This window comes from Manduca sexta, chromosome 9 (assembly GCF_014839805.1).
Source record: "Manduca sexta isolate Smith_Timp_Sample1 chromosome 9, JHU_Msex_v1.0, whole genome shotgun sequence".
NCBI lineage: Eukaryota > Metazoa > Arthropoda > Insecta > Lepidoptera > Sphingidae > Manduca > Manduca sexta.
This window is the reverse complement of record NC_051123.1, coordinates 7,289,658-7,314,220: the sequence shown is the minus strand read 5'-3', so window position 1 is coordinate 7,314,220 and position 24,563 is coordinate 7,289,658. Positions and strand designations below refer to the sequence as shown.

General features: G+C 36.1%; 2 protein-coding genes across 2 annotated transcripts; both read left to right on the top strand.

Moving 5' to 3' along the window:
* The first annotated feature begins 27 nt into the window (after window positions 1-27).
* LOC115452884 (cytosolic 10-formyltetrahydrofolate dehydrogenase) lies at window positions 28-20,323 on the top strand. The gene is made up of 16 exons (XM_037436743.1): window positions 28-292; window positions 490-631; window positions 1,070-1,167; window positions 7,393-7,529; window positions 13,610-13,761; window positions 14,174-14,292; window positions 14,580-14,840; window positions 15,164-15,602; window positions 15,888-16,053; window positions 16,727-17,054; window positions 17,384-17,546; window positions 17,883-18,001; window positions 18,504-18,701; window positions 19,035-19,207; window positions 19,475-19,674; window positions 20,086-20,323. Exons 1-16 carry the CDS (start codon window positions 266-268, stop codon window positions 20,139-20,141), a joined length of 2,778 nt encoding a protein of 925 aa, XP_037292640.1. The 5' UTR covers window positions 28-265; the 3' UTR covers window positions 20,142-20,323.
* A 2,657-nt stretch (window positions 20,324-22,980) lies between these two features.
* LOC115452881 (NADH dehydrogenase [ubiquinone] 1 alpha subcomplex subunit 7) lies at window positions 22,981-24,377 on the top strand. The gene is made up of 4 exons (XM_030181496.2): window positions 22,981-23,215; window positions 23,293-23,381; window positions 23,649-23,747; window positions 24,228-24,377. Exons 1-4 carry the CDS (start codon window positions 23,144-23,146, stop codon window positions 24,298-24,300), a joined length of 333 nt encoding a protein of 110 aa, XP_030037356.1. The 5' UTR covers window positions 22,981-23,143; the 3' UTR covers window positions 24,301-24,377.
* Window positions 24,378-24,563: the final 186 nt, after the last annotated feature.

Sequence of the window (24,563 nt, the reverse complement as noted above, 5' to 3'; positions counted from 1 at the left end):
AATCGAACTGTCAACTAATGACAAACTCCAAACTAGAATTGGCGGGAAACATCAGTCAATCCCTTAAAACTATATAAACAATAATAAATTGATACGCAAATTTTATTGTATAAACTTATGATTGTGATGTCAAGGCCGTGGTGGTGGTGGACAGGCTAAATATGATCGTTCCGTTGGATTCACGTTAGTTCGTTGTCGCTCCACACACCGAGAGGTGGAATTTACATAGTGAATATTTGTTTCGTAATTTTCGATAGTTTACATAATGCCGCCGGTATCAATAACTGACGATGTAAGTAATTGATCATGATTCATGACCTATTCGAACTAGTATAACATCATATCTCTTTTGCCCTCATCACATATAAGTAATTAAATTTAATATTCTTACCGCAAACAGTGTTCACATAATATTTTATAATAACATAATGTTACGAAGATGTGTTATGCATTTATTTATCACATATAATTTAATTTTACTTCTTATAGGCGCCAAAACAAAAACTGCGGGTTGCTATTATAGGACAAAGTACTTTCGCTGCGGAAGTTTTCAAGCTATTGCAAAGAGATGGACACGATGTTGTTGGAGTGTTCACCGTTGTCGATAAAGGCAACAGAGAAGATCCACTTGGTGAGTTTAATAATTCAATTAATGTATGATTAATTTGTTGAGTTTTACTTTAATCATAATTATATTTATAGGTTTAGAGATATAATTTAAATTCAAATATTAAATTATATTTAATATTTGAATTTAAATTAGTTAAATTCTCTAAGGGCAAACAAAGGAAATGCCAAATCATTAGTAGTGGGTTTTAACAAGGAGATCCCTAGTATATACATAGTTCTACCTACTTGTTGCACAATATTAATAAAAAATATATTTTTTTAATTTCTCAAAAATGTCATAGAATAGCATAATCATCAGTCCCATACCAGAATGTTACAAATATATAATACACACATATTATAATTTTTTTATTGTTTTTTTTTATTTTTTTGTCTATGGTTAACACTGAAATAAAACACTTTACAAACTTTAATATCCAAAAAAATACTTTTTTCGCAGCCACAATTGCCGCACAGAATGCTAAGCCAGTGTTCAAATATAAGTCATGGCGTATTAAAGGCAAGGTTATACCTGAAATACTGGAGGAGTACAAATCTGTGAGTATTGCACAATATTTTATTTTTATATTTTCACGACAAATTGACCCCACAGCACCTGATGGTAAGCGAAGTGGAGTCCAATAGAATATTAATAACATAAAATTTCTAACATGACATAATTATGCATGTTAGAACTAGATATACCCAGGCTGATCCCGGAACTCTACACATATGGGTCACAATGGTTTAAACACCTTGTGTATGATGGTCGCTATCTGGGCGAATATAAAATTTATCCTCCCACCAAGAAAACCCATTCAATTAGACAGGCATGCCATTGCCTATTATTTATTACTATCATGCAATGGCATGCTTGTCTTTTTTTTATTTGCATAAAAAATACACAACCATTTTTAGATGACATTTGATGTCTGTCAATCATTATGAAGATTTAGATTGCATTACTTATAAAGATAATTAATTATAATTACCATGTGATAATTATGGCATTAATTAAAATTCATTATCATAATGATGAGTGTTTATATTTTTTAGTTTAAATTTGGATTTATAAGTTATTTAATTTAAAATCTTTCTAATTTAATTGATACCATTAAAAAATATAGTATTTTTACTACCAAGTATGACAACAAGTCGGACAATTATTGATTGTAAATATATTTTGAAATACAGTGGATTTTTATATTAAAAAAGCACATTATATTTTAAATGTGCAATAGGTATCAAAAAAGTTTTTTTGCATATATATTTTCCTCTTGGTAATCCCATGCTATGTTTTATCTTGGTCATTAAATTTTTGTCATGACATTATAGAGTAGATACAACCAAAGAGAATACAGCAGTGGTTCAAAACAAACTCTTGATGGCTGAATCCTTCCATAAATATCAGTCTTCTATTAACCATGCTAAAAAATGGGAGTTAAAACATTCTAAACTATGCACTACATAATAGATGTAACTAAGCAATTAGCTTGGCATGCGATTCGTCATATCATGATCTACTAGTACTTGAGCAGGTTGCAGACAAAAATCAGACTTAAGCCAGTGCAGCTTAGCTCGCAAATCGAAAATCGTTTTTCATACTTATGTACAGGCCATAAACTAAGCTATGTTCTATGAGTAATATATATATATATATATATATATATATATATGTCGTCATCGAGTTGATTTTTAAATGGAACGCCAATGCCATCTTATGGCATTCGACAGAATCTTCGCTACACAGCGCAATGAGGATGTCAGACGACATCAAGAAGGCCGGAAAGCTAGCAGTCAAGGAGAATGACAAGCCTATGAAAAATTAGCAATTCAGTTGGTTTTAGATCAAGTAGGATCAAGTGATCAAATAATATTATTGGAGACTAGTGCTGTGGGTGCGTGGAGACTGTCTCGCGTTCAGTAGTAGTTTGTGTTGCTCGAATTATAATTGTTTTGGGACAAAAACTACAACTATTAAAATCTGACATCAGCTATTGTGATCCGGCATATCCCCACATACGCCCACGATACTTAGTAGTAACAAGCTATGGAAGACGATAACGAGCATACACCTAGCCTGCCGTTATCAGAAGTGGGATCGATGTCGGATCAAAATAAAAATTCGGAAAGTGACCGTTGGCGTGCTATGTTTGAACAACAAAATGCAAACATGCGAGCATTGATTGAGGCATTGCAAACGCAAAAGACGACCAATGCAGTTAATTTGCCGGAGTTTGACCCGGATAAGGCGGACACGGACGCGAGATCTTGGTGCGCAACAGCGGACTTATGTTTGGCCGATAATCCGATGCAAGGAAACCAACTTATCGTTGTGATTAGCAAGGCCTTAAAAGGGATAGCGTCAACATGGCTATCGCAAATTGCATACCACGGCATAACTTGGAGTGAGTTCAAGGAACTTTTTACGAACAGATTTATTCCGACGGAAACCTTAGCGGGTTCCCTTATAAACCTGCATAATGACAAACCAAATGACAAAGAGACGTTGGTTGCATATGCGAACCGTTTGTTGTCGTCGCTCATTAATCGATGGAAACAAACCGATAAGGAACAAATTGCAGTGGCTACTGTACTTGCTCACGTCTCTCAATTTGATTCAAGATTGCAGCGGTTGGCATTCACTAATAACATTACGACAAGAGACAAAATGCAAAAAGAACTTCAAGCCTTTGTGTATCTGAAGCGTAAAACGAGCAACCCTAGTGAGACCTTGAATACATCTGACGTCAAACGAGCAAAGATGCCACAAATAAAGTGCTTCAATTGCGACAAACCGGGTTACAAGCGATCCGAATGTAGAAGCAAACCGAATGATGGTACAGGAAATCCTCCAGTAGCGACGGTGACTAGTCAAGTAGCACAGCAGCTGGTAGCGAAGCCCCTAGTTTGCTACAAGTGTGGCAAACCGGGACACATCGCCATGCGCTGTACGAGCGGTGGTAGTCAAGCAGACGGTGGCGGCAAGAGCGAGGTGCGTACACAGCGACGGGTGAACCTGTGTGCAGTTCAACCTCCTATGGCACCTTAGAGTATAATGGTCAGTTGCACTGTTTTTATTATAATTCTGGTGATGAGTGCTCGTTGATTAAAGACTTTTAATGCAAAATTTTCAGGTAAACGATTTAGTAATGTGATATTGGTATGACTGGTATCGGACATTCACGATTATTATGCACAGAACAAATATTATGTTACATAATGATTAACGATCATCTTATTGAAATCTTATTTCACGTTTTACAAGATGATTACTTACAAAGTGGCATGATGATTGGTCGGGAGATTTTAAATTTAGCCTTTTCTATAAACATGACTGCGACCGATTTTACTTTACATAAAGTTAAAGTTTTAAATTCAATGTGTAACATTGCCAAATAGACAATTAATTCTAGTGTAGTTGATACGAGTCTCATAGGTACTGAAAAATCGAAACTTTGATAAAATTTTAAGAGGTTATGCAGTGTTTTATAATCGGTATGCCGACAATCCGCGTGACTATAGGTAAGTTTAAAATTAAGGTAATACATCCCAACCGTAGGGTACAACAGCGACAATATAGAATGTCGTTTGATTAACGTAGGGTTCTTCGTAAGCGCGTGAAAGAACTTTTAGACGCTCGCTGTTGTCAACTCTATAAAATAGTTTAGACAGTACCTGCTTATACGAAGTTTTCTGAAGGTGATTTCGTTTTATTAGAAAACGAGGAGCGAAATCAGACTAAATTAGACCCAAATTTTAGAAGTCCGTTTAAGGTGATTGAAGTTTTGCGTGGTGATTATTTCGTTACACGTTGCAAGCTTTGAATTATAACGTAAATAAAAATATGCTTATGATCGATTACGTAAGATGCCAGAGGGACATGTACCAGTCGAAGTAGAAATTCATGAGATTCCCAATGCTGATGAGCAAAATTAAGTTAATTATAGTGTGAACACGAGTGTGAACTCTATCGGCCGTAGATAGTCGACCTGCTAGTGGATGATACGTAGTCGTAGCCCGTTGGAAGTCGGTGTCTCTTGGGGTAACCCAAGTAGTCCGTGGGTGTGCGGTGGGCGTACATCTCTAGTGGAGGTCGTGGTCTGCAGAGACCGTCCCGTGTGTAGTCTGAGAGGGATGCACACGTGCGTTTTACGTGGATCGTAAAGACGCGTCAGAGAGAGAGTTGGTGATGACTCTTCGGCTGAGAGAGGCCGTGGCGATAGAAGTTTTTACTCGGGTATTTTAAGAATTAAAAATACTGGCAAGTTTATTAATGATCCGAGTGAATTGTTATAAGAGATAACGATGGTACATGGCTCTTCGCGTTACAATGTTGTGATGAGTGTAACACGATTGAGGTATCTAGTTAATGGGTTCAATAGAAGAAATGTACGTTAGAGTTTATAAGGTTGCATAGTTTGTTTTTATTACTATTTTTGTGATATTTAGTAGAGATATCATGGTCAGGTATGACCGAGCGTTATGCAACAAGGATACTTGGTGTTGGTTTTTGTCGACAGGTTAACACACGTGGACGTGTGCAAGCAGGATGGCCGTGTCGTCATCGAGTTGATTTTTAAATGGAACGCCAATGCCATCTTATGGCATTCGACAGAATCTTCGCTACACAGCGCAATGAGGATGTCAGACGACATCAAGAAGGCCGGAAAGCTAGCAGTCAAGGAGAATGACAAGCCTATGAAAAATTAGCAATTCAGTTGGTTTTAGATCAAGTAGGATCAAGTGATCAAATAATATTATTGGAGACTAGTGCTGTGGGTGCGTGGAGACTGTCTCGCGTTCAGTAGTAGTTTGTGTTGCTCGAATTATAATTGTTTTGGGACAAAAACTACAACTATTAAAATCTGACATCAGCTATTGTGATCCGGCATATCCCCACATACGCCCACGATACTTAGTAGTAACAAGCTATGGAAGACGATAACGAGCATACACCTAGCCTGCCGTTATATATATGCGAGTTAAGTCAAACTTTGCTTATTGAAATTATAGTTGTAAAGTTTATAGCGGTTTTTATTTTTCTCCCAACGTTTTGAAAGCTCCAGCACTTCGTAGTTGCAACGCGGGCTTCGAAATCATAAATCCGTAAAACTAGTTTTATATGTCTAACATTCGCGTTAACGTAAAGAATAGCGTAGTTTTAGGCTTGTAACCCGCATTATCCAGTACTTTATAATAAAGTGATGTCGAGACTCGAGCCGCTGGGACACCCCGACTATGCTCATAGTGGCAGTTGTCGTCTGGGGAGTGAATTGCAGAACTAATTTTCCAAATGTTAACAAATCAAGAAAAAGAGGTCGTCACATCATTTATATTAAAAAAAAAAAAAAAAAACATCGAAGGTTAAAATCCTAATTGACTTAAGCGACATTTTTTGCGACACTAAGTGCAAACGTATTTAAAATTAGCTCTTTTCTATTTCTATTTTATGTTAATCTAGATGAAATTTTCGAAAAAAAAAATGTCGCTTAGGTCAACTAGCCTTCCAACCGCCAATATCCTGTTATTAGGGACCACGCATGAACACCCCTTAAGTTTATCAACAAAGACTCAACGCGTACTTGCGAACTCTTAAACTAAGTTAATTATCACTGCTTTATCTTAAGAAATAAGAACATTTGTAAACATTCACGTCCAAACTTCGTGCTCGTGCCATATTAACTTCCTACTGCACTCGTGGCCTTTTTATCAGTCAATTCTACTAAATAATAACATAATAGCATATCCGAATACATTGCTTAATATTTAGCAATGACTTAAGGACGCGTTTACGTCTCCAATGAAAAAAAATATATTTTTTGTTTTTCCAATCTCCAAGTTTTCTTCTAGCCATTTGAATCATGGATATGGTATTTTTTCTCTGTATTTCCATTGCTTTTTTTCATTAATGAAAACACCACTAGTGGTAATTATTCTGTCTTTGTTTTGGGAGTATAGAGGTATATAGAGTATAGAGGTATGCGAGGGCTTGTGGGGTGTATGTTGACTGCGTAAGGGTCTCCTTACAAAAATTGCTGCTTTTCGGTAAGTCCAAAAGCAGCACTTTTGTCCCCATAACCGTCTTTTATAAGTTAAGTTCCATAAAGGGATTTTAGTTAGTAAGGCTGCGTATCAACCCTATCGGTAACCTAAACAAACCCATCTAGAATATTCCCTCAAAAACATTGAAATAAGGAAGGATATATACTGAAACCTTTACACCATGTCTCATTTAAAAGGGTTATGGTAAAATCCATCGACACCATAATTATTACATAACAATTTAACCACCTTAATTTTAACCAGAGTTAATTATACGACGTAAAGTAAGATAACCCATAGTTTATCACCATAACGCTATCAGCCTTCGTGTCATGTTTGTTTGTAAACGTGATTTGCGAAAAATCGCGACATATTTATTATATCTATCGAAGTGAGATAATTTTGATCATGACCCACTCGTGTGACTGTAAACAAAAATTTGATGACTAATGTTTTTCGACATGATCGAAATTTAATATTTATTTATTACCTACTTTGCGAGTATATGAATGAACTACTCTCAACAATAATAAAAAAAGAAACAATTGTATTTTTTCTCTCTATCATATACTGTTTGAACCTACTAATCTAAACAACAATAAAAAAAACAATTCAATTTTTTTTTTTTGGTTTCGCCATAACATACAACCCTCACAAACTTTCGTATTTATAATATTAGATAACATTACGAGCGGCGAGGAACACAAAAGCTATTTTTTTTTTTGTTTTTGTTGGCAGGTAAACGCCGACATAAACGTGTTGCCGTTCTGCACACAATTCATTCCCATGGAAGTCATCACGTATCCCAAATACGAGAGCATTTGTTACCATCCAAGTATACTGCCGAGGCATAGGGGAGCATCTTCTATTAATTGGTAAGTGGATTCTAAACAATTTTCAAAATATATTCCACTAGTTTTGCTCACAGATCGTATGAAAAAGTTATTCCGAGATAAATGTCCCGCTTTATATTATTTTCCCGGGTGAAAAGTTAGCCTATAGCACTTAGGAGTAATGTAGCTTCCTAATAGTAAAAAATATCAAAAATGGTTTTGTAGTTCCTGAGATTAGCGCGTTCAAACTCTTCAGCTTTATATGTTTAGGTGAAAAATTATGATAGATAAAATTTTGCCAATTTCCTTATTTACCCAAATTGTTATCATAACAAATAGATGTATGTTTCGTATTTAAAGTATAACATCGCATGTCGCAAATATACGTCATGATAATAGATAGGTATAATTTTATTAGCACGTTATGGGTATGTAGACATAATATGCACTACGTTGTAAATTGACTATAGGAATTTTCGAGAGTGTGTGAAGTCTACCAATCCGCACTAGGCCAGCGTGGTAGACTAAGGCCTATTCCCTCTCAGTAGTAGAGGAGGCCCGTGCCCAACAGTGGGACAGTATATAATACAGGGCTGACATTATACATATTGTTCATTGAAAAAAAACGTACAATTTAAAACAAATTGTCTCGCGATTACAAGTGGTGTGCTTGTCGTGCTGACGTCTAAGGTTCGATCTCCAGAATTTTTCTGCTCAATATCGTCTTAGAATTTGGAATTATCCCCTGTAATTGGTAACAAATTCTCCCTCTTATTATCTTATATATGGAACCTAAATGAGACAAATATAAGTTGAATAACACATCTGCTTACCACTGAATAAAAACGCTTAATGATTTGTATATAAATATTCCCGCGAACGCTGTTTCACCCTTTCCATTGCGATCGATGTTCTTAGTTCTTTCTACTTTCTAATCATTGCTCTAGATAACAAATTACTACATTACCCCACTTTATAACCCTGCCTTGATTTTCTTGAGAATGCTTAGAAATTAATAAAACTAGACTGATTTTGTAATGAATTAAAAACAAATATCTACTCATGTTTTTAAAAAGTTTTCTATACTTAGTATGTTAATTTTGACTTGAGTTGCTATATAGTAAAATGATAGACGTGTCAATAATGTCACACATTGCAATTCACGAATGCTGTTTATATTACACGAAACCGATTTAAGACCCTGAACTTTGCACATATCACAAATATATTTAAATTGACAGAATTTTTTGTGTTAAAGAACTGCAAGGATTTGCTCCTTGCAGGCAAAGAATCGTAAATAGGAAAACCATTTTTGATGATTTTTTTCCGTTTCCTTTCTCTTTCTGGAAATTATCGCTATAGTATGCAACTGTTTCAACTTAAGTAACTAAAAGTTTTGTCAAACTAACATGAGCATTCCCTAAAAAAAACTGGCAAGAAATGATAGTTCTGTTACATTTAGCACAGCAAATTTCAATTTCCTAATGTAGCGAAAACTTTCTTGTAGCGTAGAAAAATACAAAATTTTATTAGTGGGCTTTCAAGGACACCTGTCAAAGGGGTAATCCTAAATTTTATCAAATAGATACTATAGGCAATTCATATTTTACTTATCATCTGATATAAAATTATAGGTCGAAAATCTGATTATTAGAACATAAATAAAATAGAATCTTGTCAAAACTCCTTCGAGTTAAACACTACTCATATATAAATAAAACAAGATGACATAACTGGTTCTGCAGTGTAGTAATATTGTTTGTCAACTTCTCTACATTTAAATTCGACAAGTTTCGAGTTCCGTACAATATGACACCTTATATGTTAGAATCAAAGGTGTCCAAATTAATGTTTAGTTCTTTTTCGTAATTTTTTGTTGTAGTCAGGGGGCCCTATTCCGTCCACCGGGGCATATCCGTTTTTTCGCATTTTAATTTTCCTTATTTACCTATAGACCTATGGATTACAAGTAAATATTACTGACGGTAGAATATATTTTATATCCGCCCGGATAGCGACCACCGTGCAGGAGTTAAAACCCTCCACAGTGGCCCACGTAAGTGTGTCTCGTTAAGGGATCAGCCTAAATATATCCAGTTCCAACAGGCCGGCATAATTGTGTCGACTGCCGAGAGGTAATCATCTCCCGTCAGTCGACATTCTATTGGACCCCACTCCACTTACCATCAGGGGCAGGGGATCAATTTGCCTTGTCATTATAAAAAAAAAGAAAAAAAAGTAAATGCCATCAGGTCTACTTCTGAACTAAGTGACGTGCAGGATCTATTTTCAAATATGAAGGTTGGTGCAGGCAATTAAATATTCGCCATTATGCGATTTAACATTCAGCAGTTATTTCGCAAGCACAATTAATTACATTCATAATAACTTTAAACAATAATGGTTTCTAAGCACGTTTGCCGCTACAGCGGAACTTCGAAAACAAACTGGTAATAACTGGATTTCCAACGTATCAATGTTTAGCAATTCACGCAAGATTTATTGTTTTATTATGTTATGAAACTTAAAAAAGCACGTTTTCAACTGGACATTATCGGATGTAGTAATGTTATGTAATGGAATTTTTAACTTTTGAAAGAACTAGGGAAATCGATATTGTGCAACAGCCCTTATTATTTATTCTTATTAACATGTTTAAGGTTTACAATGTCGTAAGTCCATGGATTCGTGTTATGACAGTAGCATAAATAATTAAGAGTGCGTGCATGCAGCGCTAATCTCAGGAACTACCAGCTGATTTTGAATTTCAATTATAGGAAGCTTCATTACTCCTGAGTGCTGTATGCTAGTTTTAAACCGGGAAAATAGTAAAAGCTAATCTATTGCTAAAAAAAATTAATCATAATACTCTAGTAAAATTATGCTAAAACAATCAACATTGTAAATACGCGAATCCGACTTATTCTACGTTTACAGCCAGTTACGACCCATTAGACTATATTAGGCGATCATTTTAGCATCCCCCGTTTTGAACACATTTATCAATCGTAAAAAATAATATTTCTTACTTGAATAGAGTACACACGTCTGGATATTGACTGATAGAAGCGATAAATAACTTTTATTGTGAGCGTGTAGCCTACGCTGAGCTGTAGCCAAATTTGTCTATAGATTGAATAAACCGAATGGCCTATGCTATACCCTGAGAGTTGGATGAAATAATTATGTACGTTTCTTTAATGAAATTGCAAATTACATCGTACATAAATATTAGAAACAACAACTATTTAATTGCACCTAGTTTCAAAATAAAAAAAGGTTATGTTTACATATTGAAATGAATATTTTCTATCTATTGAAGCTATAATCATGTTATAAAGTCTATGATACAAAAACATATACAATTTGTAGTAGAACGTGGGTAATTTACTTCCCATTCGTTTCCGCGGCGCAGTAGTATAATAATGATCAATATCCCACAGTTATTTCCTAATCATTCCCCACACGGCGTGAATTAAGCATGAAAAAAAGATTGTTTTTGGTCGGAGTTCAATCAAAAAGTTTAATCAACGTTATTAAAATTAAACGGCAAATTACCAATCAATAAATTGTAAACATTCAAATCCATATTGAATAGCAACCAATCAGATTAAAGTTTGCAAAGCTTACAGCTGACTTGATCTAAGGTTGATCCCACGATAGCCATCGAGATTGTTTATTACCAACTAGCGACCCGCCCCGGCTTCGCACGGGTGCAATGCTGATACTAAATATGCTACAGAAAAACTGTGAACGTTGTATATAAAAACATAGCGGCCCGCTCCGGCTTCGCACGGGTATAACATAACAAAATAACAGTATTTCTCCATTTAAAGGATGTTATTATACATAAACCTTCCTTTTGAATCACTCTATCTATTAAAAAAAACCGCATCGAAATCCGTTGCGTAGTTTTAAAGATTTAAGCATACAAAGGGACATAGGGACAAAGAACACGCCTTTGTTTTATACTATGTAGTGATGAGTTTATATCGACGGTTGTAAGGCTAATTGAATAAGCGAATTTTTTCGAAATATTTTTACTAGGTTAAAAAAAACATAAAAAAGTGCTGATTTTAAATATGTATGGAACTTAGTGTAAAAATAATGTCGCTTAAGTCAAATTAGAAATGCAACCCCGGATTTTTACTGTACCTTTAATTATTTACAAAATGATGCTATACTGACAATTTTAACCCTTCAATCATTTATCCATAACACTCTAAATATTATTTTTTTCTATAGGATACTGGCGATCTATTATTTGTATGAAAATAAAAAACTCAACTACCTTTAATAGCAGGATAAATAACAGTGTGCATGTATTGCGTGGTTTGAGCAACCGCAATTTCTTAGTAAATGTTATTCAAGATTGCGTGCCGGGTTACATTAGACTGCAGTTTGCAAATTGTCATGATGCTTATTTACAGTGTACCTCGTGGGTTTAGTATATTTGTTACGTTTAATACCAAAAGTTCGCTGCCAAATAAAGCATTATGTTAAGAGAGTTAATTTATTTTTAAGTAATACATACTGAACATTTCTGAGGTATCCGCCCAAGCTGATTAAATTACGATCAAGTCTCCAAATTCAAAAAGATAATTGGAAAATGTAATAAAATTCCTTTTTAAAAATAAATAAAAGAACAGCCCTATTAGAATGTGGTAAGCACGAAACGAGAGTCTGTGTCGTTTTACCGTAATTAGAGACTAACGTGTGACTCACGCGCTCCCTCTCCGCCAATCACAGGCATCACAATTAACTGACACGGATATTCGTGTCGTGTTTGTTATGCTAAATTCTAGGAGTGCAGAAAGATACCAAACATATTAAACGCTTACTTATCCCAAGTTTATTAAACATTTTCTAGAACTTGTCAAATGTCTCATAATACAACAAATAAACATACATCACGACTTGAGGAACATGCAGAGGTGCAACCAGGACACCCACATTTACGTGTCTGCCGCTCCATAATATATTAAGGAACTAGCCTATCGCCATATCGAGCACAAATTCCAGACATCAAGTTACAAGCAAAATAATCCAATATCCCTTTCATAAATCTCATAATGCCTAGAAAATTTTAATTATATCATTCTCTGTATTGCATTGCTCTGTGCTAAAATTATTAGTTCCCGCAATTCATTCGAACATTACTCTGCCGGATGGATGAAGTGAATGTTGACTATAATTTAGCCTTACAACTGGTTGTAACCGGTGCAAACTAGATTTCATAAGTTTAGATTGGTCAATTTCCACGACTGTAGTCAATAGATATACGGGCACGTCAAACGGAATCAGTTGCGGACATCTGTGCTGATAAGTCATTGACTTACTAGCAGGGTCGTCGGTTCACGTCCGTGTTGATAAGTAATGGAAATTTAGGTGCAAATGACTGTTGTTACACGAGAGTTCACGTAATGACACGAAAGTATAGCAAATGCCTAACAAAATTCCTAACAGAATAAAAGATATACAGTTTAGCCCCAAAATTGCTCTAACACAAAATTTTATATTAAAGCTCCCTACTAATATATTTCACACGTGCACAAAGTACAATAACCGCTATAGTGATCCACGTAAGTGTGTCGCGTTTCGGAATCAGACTGTATATCCAGTTTCAAACAGGCCGGCATAATTGTGTCGACTGTTAGGGAGAGTCACATCTCGTCAGTCGAACCTCTATCTCAATCCCACTCCTCTTACCATTAGGTGCAATAGTCACTTTGCCGTTCTCGTATCCAAAAATCATTCACAAACCGAATTTTCAAATTCCATTTCCTGTGAAGTATATTTCCCATCAAGAACCCCATATTGCTAGGCACGGGCCCTCTCTACTACTGAGAGGGATTAAGCCTTATTCCACCACGCTAGCCTAGCGCGGATTGGCAAACTTCACTTAGCCTCAAAATTCCTATAGAGAACTTGTCAGGTATGTCGATTTCTTCACGTTTTCCTTCAGTTAAAAGAAGCGATAATTCACAAAGAACTCACACATAACTTTAGAAAAGTCAGAGATGCGCGCGCTTGGGTTTTTAACCAGCAGACATTCGTTCTGCACTGCGTTCCACAACAACCAAGGCTATCCGCTTAATACTTAATACATCATTTTCCACCAGGACCTTAATAGAAGGCGACACAACATGCGGCTTGTCCATCTTCTGGGCGGACGATGGACTCGACACCGGCCCAATCCTCATACAGAAGTCGTTTCCAGTCACCATAGATGACACGGTCGATACATTATACAACAAGTATTTGTATCCAGAGGGTGAGTAGTATAAAAACTTTTACTGCATTGTATGTCCCTTGTATGCGAGAGTACGGATAAGTAGGTATTTGATACCACCGCAAAAAGAAACTTGCGATATTAGATATAAAATATGTGACTATTGGTAGAACAGTAAATGAAGGCTTTGGAAATAAATTTATAAACTAGTAAAAGTAGAAAAATCTCTATTTTTGCATTGTCAGCGGTGCAAAAATTCAATCTCTTGAAATGTCGATAACTTAACATAATCTTGTGGCTATGTAGGTATACTGTATATAACGATTTATCTAACATCAGGCTACCCAGGTTACTATCATACATTCAGCTACAAAAAAATATATTAATATGTATAATTCAGTATTTATTGATCCAGATTTATGATTTGTGGATTTAAAAATAAGTATTTGTGCAGGTATCAAAGCGTTGGCTGAAGCCGTCAATTCTGTAGCAAACGGCACAGCGCCCAGAATACAACAATCTGAAGAGGGAGCTACTTACGACCCAGCTTTGTTCAAACCAGAAACCCATCAAGTAAGTCCTAAAACCCTGCAACAGTTTTCCTTACATAACATGAATCTATGTTACAATACTATATTATAAACGACTTTATTTGACCCATTGGCGAGTACTTGACTGAGTCACGAGAAGCCATGGATTTCAATTATATTGAGATACAACCCAAAAATATTAATTTCGGGTCTAATTGTTGTGGGATTCAAAGTCTTGATACCCATAACAAAAGACTTATATTTTATTGTGGGGCTAGGGCTAAATGTAGAACTGGTAAATGTACATATTTATCGGATTTTCATCAACAGATCGACTGGTCCAAAGGCGGTATGGCGCTGCACAACTTCATACGCGGCCTAGACTCCTCGCCGGGTGCCACGAGCTTCATAAAGCCCCAGACAAAAGACGGCGTTGTCGATGCTGAACCGATTGAGGTGAAGTTCTTCGGATCGTCGCTGTGGCAGGCCGAGTATGATACTGAAGGCGATAAGTTGGTTATACCGGGGCTGAATGTACCCGCTGTTGTGCATGATGCTGGACTGTTGATCACGGCTAATGATGGTGTTAAAGTGAGTATAAATGGCGTAGTATTTTTGTGTATTCGATTATTTTTTTCAAAATTGTGATTAAATATACTTTCAAAATATTAACGGAACAAGAATGATGTCAGTTCTTGGATTACTCCGATGAAGATCAATCAATTTGTAATGAAATAGAAACTTTTGAATAGAAACGAACTTATTTCCTGGTTTTTATACTCTTTCAAACGAGAATTAAACGAAACACACGATTTACGTCTACCAAAATCTACTCTAAAATATTACACCCATTTTGGATGTACTTGTCCCATTGCTTATCCCAGCGACAATTAACATATCAAATCTCTTCACAGCTCAACGTCCAAAGACTAAAAGTGAACGGCAAAATGATAAACGCACAAAACTTCTTCAAAGCGAACGAACAGAAAGTCACCTTAGAGTTGACAGAAGAAGAGAAACAATTCGTAGAAGGCGTAAGAGGCGTATGGAAAGCCATACTGCGCATAGATATAGATAATGACACAGACTTCTTCGACTGCGGCGCAGGATCTATGGACGTAGTCAGACTAGTGGAAGAGATAAAAGACATAGCCAACTTAGAGTTACAGAACGAAGAAGTCTATATGAATACGACTTTTGAAGAGTTCTATAATATGGCTATATTGAAGGCTAGAGGTGGTTCAGGAAGTCAGGAGATAGTGTACGAGGGTGTGGAGATGGAAGTCAATAAGATGAAGATCAAGTTTCCGACACAGCTGTTTATTGATGGACAGTTTGTTAATGCTGATAGTGGTATGTTATCATTGTGTTCATTTTTAATGATTTCACTTGTTTTAAGTCCTTCATACTGTCATTCTATAAAATACATTTATGTTTAAATCAATTTTTATATCCCTAACTTAAGTATAATTTGTTGTGCTTTGATTCTAATGTAAAGGGTTTTAAATAATTTTATTAAAATCACCCACAATCAATAAGAGAAAAAAAAATCTATAATAACTATCAATATTTCTATTCCTAAAAAAAACATGAACCCCTTATATAAACTTTTAATTACAAATTAATTATGCTCTACAGGGAAAACGCTCACACTAATAAATCCAACGGACGAGAGCGTGATATGCAAAGTGCAGAGCGCGTCAGTCAATGACGTCGACAAAGCAGTAAAGGCGGCGAAGAAAGCATTCGAGGAGGGAGAATGGTCCAAAATCAGCGCCCGAGAAAGAGGACAGCTGTTATTCAAGTGAGGGTTCTATTATGTTTTCTTATAATATAAATATTATAATATCTATAGACTATACATATAAAACAAAGTCCCCTTTTCTGTCTGTCTGTATGTTATCGATTTTCTCAAATCTACAGAACAGAATTTTTATTAAATTTGGTATGGAGATAGTTTAAGACCCTGAGATGGTTATAGGATACTTTCGATCCTGGGAAAATATATAGCGGGTCTTTATCCCAGAAAACTTTTCGCGGGGAAAGCCGCGAGCAAAAGTTAGAATACGTATAATTTAGTGGTCAAAAGTTTTTAAAAGAAAACTGTCACTACTATTTATTGGCATTACTATTTATTGATACAAAAGTTTGGAAAGGCATTAATTTATTGTGATAATGATTGTGGACTGAGCATCAAAATTACAAACTACACTTTTTATGGGTATCTCTTATTAGAGACATTGGACATTAAAACTCCGGGCAAATGATATTTCATTTGCCCGGAGTTTTAATGTCCAATGGAAATGTCAGGCTGGTTATAAAACCATGCATGAAGTTGGCAAACACAATTTTTCGAGATGTATAAAATTTAAACTGTAATATTCCTTAAATCCTACCTCTAAAACCCGCTAGTTGAACACTGTTTCATCCTCTGCGAAACTTAAATTTCCCTTTACTGACAAAACCAACTATTCCAGACTGGCTGATCTAATGGAACAACACAAAGAGGAACTAGCCACGATAGAAACAATAGACTCCGGAGCGGTCTACACTCTGGCCCTTAAAACCCACGTGGGCATGTCCATAGACACCTGGAGGTACTTCGCTGGCTGGTGCGACAAGATCCAAGGGTCCACCATACCAATAAACCATGCTAGGCCTAACAGGAATCTCTGTATAACGAAGAAAGAGCCGATCGGTGTGTGCGCTCTGGTCACCCCCTGGAATTACCCCTTGATGATGCTCTCGTGGAAGATGGCGGCTTGTTTGGCGGCCGGAAATACTGTTGTCATGAAACCAGCTGCTGTAAGTAGTGTTAATATGTCTCTTGTATGTTATTAAAAACAAATGCCGAAAGACTTAGAAACTCGTTTATTTGTTTGAAAGCTGTTGGTATCAATTTCAGATCAATCACAAAATCCAAAGAATATACAATAAACATGTTGGTAACACTATAAAAAAAAAACATATAATATGATGCAATGTGTTTAAAAAAAAACGAATGCATCAAAACCCTAAAAAAACTAAAGGACCTTTATATTTTCTTAAGAGCTGTAACTGTTATAATAATTATAATAATAAAATTAAAACTCTCTCATTCTTGCAAAACTATATTAATAATTCTCATTTTACAGGTATGTCCGTTAACAGCACTGAAGTTCGCAGAGCTGTCCGCACGCGCCGGGATCCCGCCAGGCGTCATCAACATTCTACCGGGTAGTGGAACCGTTTGTGGACAAGCCCTGGCCGACCACCCGCTTGTGAGGAAACTCGGATTCACTGGCAGCACCGAAATTGGTACGTTACGTTTATTATTATTTAGAAGTCCTTATTTCTTTGTATCTTTCTACTGGTTGGGGAAGCAGGGATACAATTACACCTTGATTCGCCGATTATATTTGTATCGAAAAGTGTGTCAAACACTCTAATTTATGTGCTGGTTCGAAGGACCAAAATCCATGTCATGTTGAAGATTTTAGTTACCGTAGAGGCTTCGTTTTACCGAAAAATAGTATTGGATATTCAATGTCTTGAATTGGACAAATTTTAAAAAACTTAACTTTAACTCAAAATCAATTCACTCAACCTTTGGCAAATATGTATCAATTTGTTTAAAGAGTAAAAATTTTGTAGGACAAACTATCATGAAGTCCTGCGCTGTGTCGAACATAAAGAAAGTATCGTTGGAGTTGGGAGGCAAGTCGCCGCTCATCATATTCGAAGACTGCGATCTCGACAAAGCTGTGAGAAACGTGAGTTGTAACCCATTATATTATTAATCCATTGAATAACCATTAGTTTTTCGTGTAATGATTCCCCGTAACGCCTATAAATGCTGAAAATTGAGTCAGTAATTTATATTTCAAATATTTTAATGAGTTATCCCGTTATCTCTTTCACGCCCGCATAGTCATGATTAGTGACGTCATGATTAATGACGTAAATAAATACTAAAAGAAAGGGGGTGCCAGTATCTGCATCCCCTTTCTTTTATTATTTATTTATTTATTATTTATCAAAAGGCATAACACAGAACACAATCATTATAAAGAATACTTAAGCACTAAATTACATTAAGACTAGATTGTATTCCTTAAACCTATACCTTTAAATTAATAGTTACCGTTTTCGTCAGATTTTGTAGAATTATAATATAATACAAATAATTTTCTTTCTTTGTAAAATTAAAAAGAACTTCATACATTTCAACAATTAAAAAAATATACATATTTTTACCAAAAAATATGTCCGCAGGGCATGGCTTCAGTATTCTTCAACAAAGGCGAGAACTGTATCGCAGCGGGCCGTCTATTCGTAGAAGAGAGGATCCACGATGAATTCGTACAGCGAGTGATAGCAGAGACCAAGAAAATGAGTATAGGCGACCCATTGAACAGGGGAACCGCACACGGACCACAGAACCATAAGGCGCACATGGATAAGCTTATTGAGGTTAGTTGCAAAGGGGATTTATTTATTTTTATTTACTAGTGTAAAACCGGGTTACTAGCATTTAAGAGACAAATAACCAAAATTATTTACAGTTTTCTTTTGTCTAATCTTAACATATCTTCCACTTCTGGGCATAGGCCTCCCTTTTGTTCTTCCAATTTTTCAAATAATGTAATCCATGTTAAAATGTTTATAATGATCATTTCGATTCAAAATTTCCTTCCATTTCTGCTCGTCACCTTTAAGAAAAATTCCATATATGATGCAGCAATATTGGAGTAGGAGTTCCATAATTTGAGCTCTATTTTAACTTGTTCTGTTTGTTTTTTCAAGTACGTGGAACGGGGTATAAAAGACGGCGCTAAGTTAGTGTACGGTGGCAAGCGCGTCGACCGCAAAGGGTACTTCTTACAGCCGACGATATTCACTGACGTTACTGATGACATGTTCATCGCTAAGGAAGAATCATTCGGACCCATCATGATCATCAGCAAGTTTAGCAGCAAGTATGTATTGTATTATCGAAACTACAGAAAATTTTACCATTTCCATTCTGAATAGTGGGAGTAAATTGTGTCTTCTTCACCGTAAAGCTTTTTTGTGAAATCATAACTGCAATAATATAAAATTCCCACTATTTAATCCAATACAGATGTAGGCATATAGGTACCGAATTGTAACTCGCTGGGTTGCTCATGCAGTAACTCCTACTCAAAATTACATTCATAAAACTATCAAACTACTTGATATTTATCACAATAATCCTTTCCCAGGAACCTAGACGACGTAATCCGTCGTGCAAACGCAACAGAGTATGGACTGGCGAGCGGCGTGTTCACGCGGGACGTGTCGCGCGCGCTACAGATGGCGGAGCGCGTGGACGCGGGCACCGTGTTCGTCAACACTTACAACAAGACCGACGTCGGCGCGCCCTTCGGCGGCTTCAAACAGTCCGGATTTGGAAAGGATTTAGGTAATAAATAGAATCCATAGAGGCAGGTCTAATCGTGTATATATATTTCTCTTTTGTTTGTTGTATGAACTAGGTTTACTAGCAGTAAATTACAATCTAGTCTATAAGACTAATAAGCAATACAATTGTAAGTTAATTTTCTTGGTTTTAAGTTTACTACAACTAATAATAATGTTCTAGGCACTTTCTTAGAGTCTAATTATATATGGAGGCTGAAACTGGTAATTGTGGTATACGAACCAGAAATCTATAGAAAAATTTAATTACGATTAACTGTATTGTTTATTTGCAGAAATGTTAAATCATAATATCCTATACCTAACTCAATCAAAATAAAATATGTATAGTGAAGGTATCTAAGATTAAAGATAAATTAGTATTTCCGGTATAATTTTTTTTTTTTTATTTCAGGGCAAGAAGCACTCAACGAATATCTTAAAACGAAAACTGTTACCATTGAGTACTAAATACTTTAATTATATTATAATATTAAGTGACTGAATGTATAATATGTAATTAAATAAATTGTATATAGTAGATAAGTTCTGACATATAAATAAAATTATAATGTGTAATATATTTACGTTTTAAAAAGTAAGATCTGAATGTTGTTTCAATTGATCTATTTTAATAAATAATTTAAAAATTATGTGAATTTTATTTTGTTATAATTTTCTTATTTCATATACAATATTCACCTACTAGCAATAGGAACAGTTATTTACGATGACCAAACTACCTACTACCGAACTGCCTGTCTCAGAGGCGACTTTACCTATAGTGCAGGGTATGCGCTGCACACGGGCGCAGTGTGTTGAGGGCGCCGAGCGCCGCTCGCGACATGTTCAAAGAGACACGCGTCGCTCGCGACACTGGCGCTATCAAACAACCTGCGCCCATGCTACGGCCGGTGAGCGGCTTCTTTACTTTACATAATAAATTTACATTTAATATTATCAAATTTATTAAAAACTAGCTTCCGCTCGCAGCTTCGCCCGCGTGGATTTCGGACTTCAAAAATGGAGCCGGTTGCGAACGTTCGAGAATGTTCGTTTTACGAAGCTACTCGCTAAGTGATTCGCTAGCCTCTAGGTGCCAAGCAAGCCGCCCGCCTGTGCGTTCGCGACCTTATATATATATATATATATATACAAAAATAATCATAGCATGATTCAGTATTCACGCATGATGGCTTATTATTAGCGTATTTCATGTATAACTTTGGTGTTTCTGTACCGATTTCTATGATTCTTTTTTATGGAATATTTAATAATGTTAACTTTTTTAATTAGGGATGACTGAGAGTGTTATAAACGTAAGAGTAGACAAATATAATGAGACAGCTTCGAACTGCTATCGGGAGTTACACATACATACACATACACATAGGACATATGCTGTCGTGGGATATTTTTTACATAATTTTAAGGAGAACATTTCCGTCATACATGATTTCTGTGTAGCTTTAACCATTAAGGTTGCACACGCGACGGAAGCTTAACTTCTCCCGTTTTCCTAACATTTCCCTTCACTGCTCTGCTCCTATTAATTGTAGCGTGATGAAAAGTATACTATAACCAGCACAGGAGTATGACAAATAATTGTACCAAGTTTCGTTAAAATCCGTCGAGTAGTTTTTGTTTCTATAACGGTTATACAGACAGACAGACAAAAATTTTACTAATTGCATTTTTGGCATCAGTATCGATCCCTAATCACCTGTTTTGATTAGTGCGAAAACGCACCGAGAATCATTGCGAACTCGGCTATTTTCTCTCTGTTTGTAGTCGGTCCCTAATGACTGGGAATCGTGGTCATATTTGGATGTACCGCATTTAGAGCGGATTAGTTGTCTCCACCGATTTCTATTCATCGCATCTTCAACTAATTTTTGGAACTTAGTGGCAGACGAGTCTTCAATCTGGTCTGTCCATCGGGTTGGTGATCGGCCTCGAGAACGTTTGCCTTTGGTGTTGCCACGATGACAAGTCTCTCCAGATTCTCTTCACCTTTCCGTACGTGTCCGACGTATGCAAGGATGCGTTGGCGAGAGATGCGGCGCATTGTGGTGTTGATAATAATTCTTCTTCTCCCATATGCTTTTAAGTCGAGCCATAACGTCTCTAGCCATGACGATTTTTCTTTTTGTCCCGGAACGCAACTGGCTTTACTGCAAATTTAAAACCCGAGATAGAGGTGAAATTATAACTGTAAGTAACTATTCTATTTTGGCCGCGCGTCTCCTAGGGGGCGCCAAGGAATTAATTGCACACGGGCGGCACATGGGCTAGAGCCGCCTCTGGTCTGCCTTGAACTGAATTACGCTGCCCTAAACTGAACTGCACCCACCTGAACTGAAATGCCCCCATTTAAACTGAAATGCTCCCATTTAAACTGATATGCTCCCATCTGAACTGAAATACACCCATCTGAACTAAGTTTCCCAGAACAGATCAACTGAATTGCGCCGTCCGGAGCACTGAGCTAAACAGGGCTGATTTAAACTGTACTGTACCGATCTAATCTGAACTGAGCTAAACTCATCTTTTGCTTTCCGGTGAAATCCACAACGTTCACGTAATAAATACCTTAATAAATGTAACAATATAATAAAGTATTGTATTCAAGATAGATTCATAGTAAAATTCATAGTTTCATTTAGAAATGTCTCTGTTCCATGTAAAAGTGTCCCTGTGTAGTATACAGGTACTGGAAGCTTTTCTATCTGCTTACATTACACAAACTAATTCGAATGGAACCGATACTCTGCACAGCCTCGGATCTTGAATTTTTTCGAGGCGGGGCAAAATTTAGAAAATGCCGTCCCCACCCATCTGTATTTTTACTTTTATCTTCATCATTATTATTTCGCGCCTAGCAGGAAATAATTTTAGTATTGAATTTACTGGATGTCTCAGTAGTCAAAGTTGAGTTAATGATGAGTTATGTATTCGTCCGCCAAATTTGAATTTGCCGCTCTCTGAATTCGCCGCCCGGGGCATGGGCCCCGGCTAGCTCTCCCTTAGATCCGGAGCTGACTCTGCAGTGTATGCACCGCTACCGTTGGCTCCATATCATAAATGGACCAATCAGAGCAAAACCTGACGGTTTTGTTATTTTGGTTTTTTGGCCGGGGATTCGCCGTTAAGAGTGCGTGGTGACCCTCGAGATGGACAACAGTGTGAAAGGTGGGCCTCGTGTTGTCGTTGACGCTGGCCTTCGGTGTGCGTGGGCTTCGATGTATAAGTAGTTAATAATATTGACAAAATATAATGGTAAAATTGTTGCTTATTTGTTAAAACACAAGATATGCAACAAGATTTATATTAAACAGCGCAAAATTATGCGTCAACAGGAATGTGTAGATCTGTCACGTTGACAGTTGTCAATTCTGTTTTGAATGTTTTGACGTCTTGGTGAAACCAAAAATATATTTTTCAATCAAAAATCATAGTAAAATATAAATAAAATGAGCAAAGCAAAGGTGCCGTTGCGCGATATATCGCCTTTTTTACAAGCCTTTAGGGATTTTCTACTTGGAGTGAGTATTTCGTAAATATTAGAAGAATGTATATTATGTAACCTAAAACGTTGTAAATATTTGGTATATTTTATTAGAGGAAACACACAAACGCTCTGCGTTCCGAACTCGGGCTCTCGGCAAGGACGCAGCCACCTCCGCAGATTCCCGATGGAGTTACACATAAGTAAGTTATATACTAACATCTAAGAAGTGCTATATACAATGCTACTGATTAAGTATTTACTTTAGTTGTAGACAAAATTTTCTTCATTTTGCTATTTAATATTTATCCTTATCAAGTACCTAATAACTATTAAGCTAAAAACGAAACATTTTACACCATATTTCTTATTTATTTGATTTATTATACTAGGTTAGAATTCTTATTCATTGGTGTCATGATTCCTATTACTTTGGCTACATATACCTTAACGTGAATTCCATGTTCCAGACATGCCCACAACTACTACTACACTAGGGATGCTCGTCGAGAGGTAGCACCACCCATTGATCTCACCAAGAAACTACTTTCCGAGAGTTCAGATAAAGGGTGGGTAATAAAACATTGATTCTCCAGAACTGTGTGATAATACAGAACAGGAATAGCTTTAATATTGATACACAATCATAAATATTTTTGGACTTAGACATGTTTATTTGCATTGCACCATATGAAAAAGACTATCTGTGCAACCCATTACTTTTCTAAAACTTGCTTCCATACATTTTCTTATTAGTATATGATAAAGTCCAACATTAATATGCATAGTACGGCATATTCATTTATGTCTATGATTTTTTCTGTCGTGTTATATACAAAATTTATGAGAAAAAAATGTTAATTTTAGTCATAATTCTATTTGTGGCAACGAGAAATCTGAATGATTAAAGATTATAGAAATCAGTCCAGCTGTTCTTGACGTGTAAATGGTGTAAATAATCTTTGTTTTACGTATACAGATTAAGACCTTTCATGTCAAGGTAAGTTTCATAGATTTATTGTAAAATCTGAATGCCGTTTTGTCTTCAGGGCACCAAAGGCAGCTCGCAATGTGATTCCCACTCCTGGCCAAGTATACCAATGGGACAAACACTATGAATAAGAATGGTTTTTGATTAGTCAATACATGGATGTATCCAATACATTGTTTTAAGTTAAATATAAAATATGTAGTCTGGCTTTTTGGTTGAATTTTTGAATTCAAGGTATACTGTTAATTCCCTGTACAAATGTAATATATGCTATGTTTAATCACGACATTGCAAATATTCTAAATATCTTCAACATGTGTCGCGGCAACCCTTGAACTTTAGAGTGGAATAAAGACATGTTGAAGACTTACAAACATTTAGAAAAAATTTACCT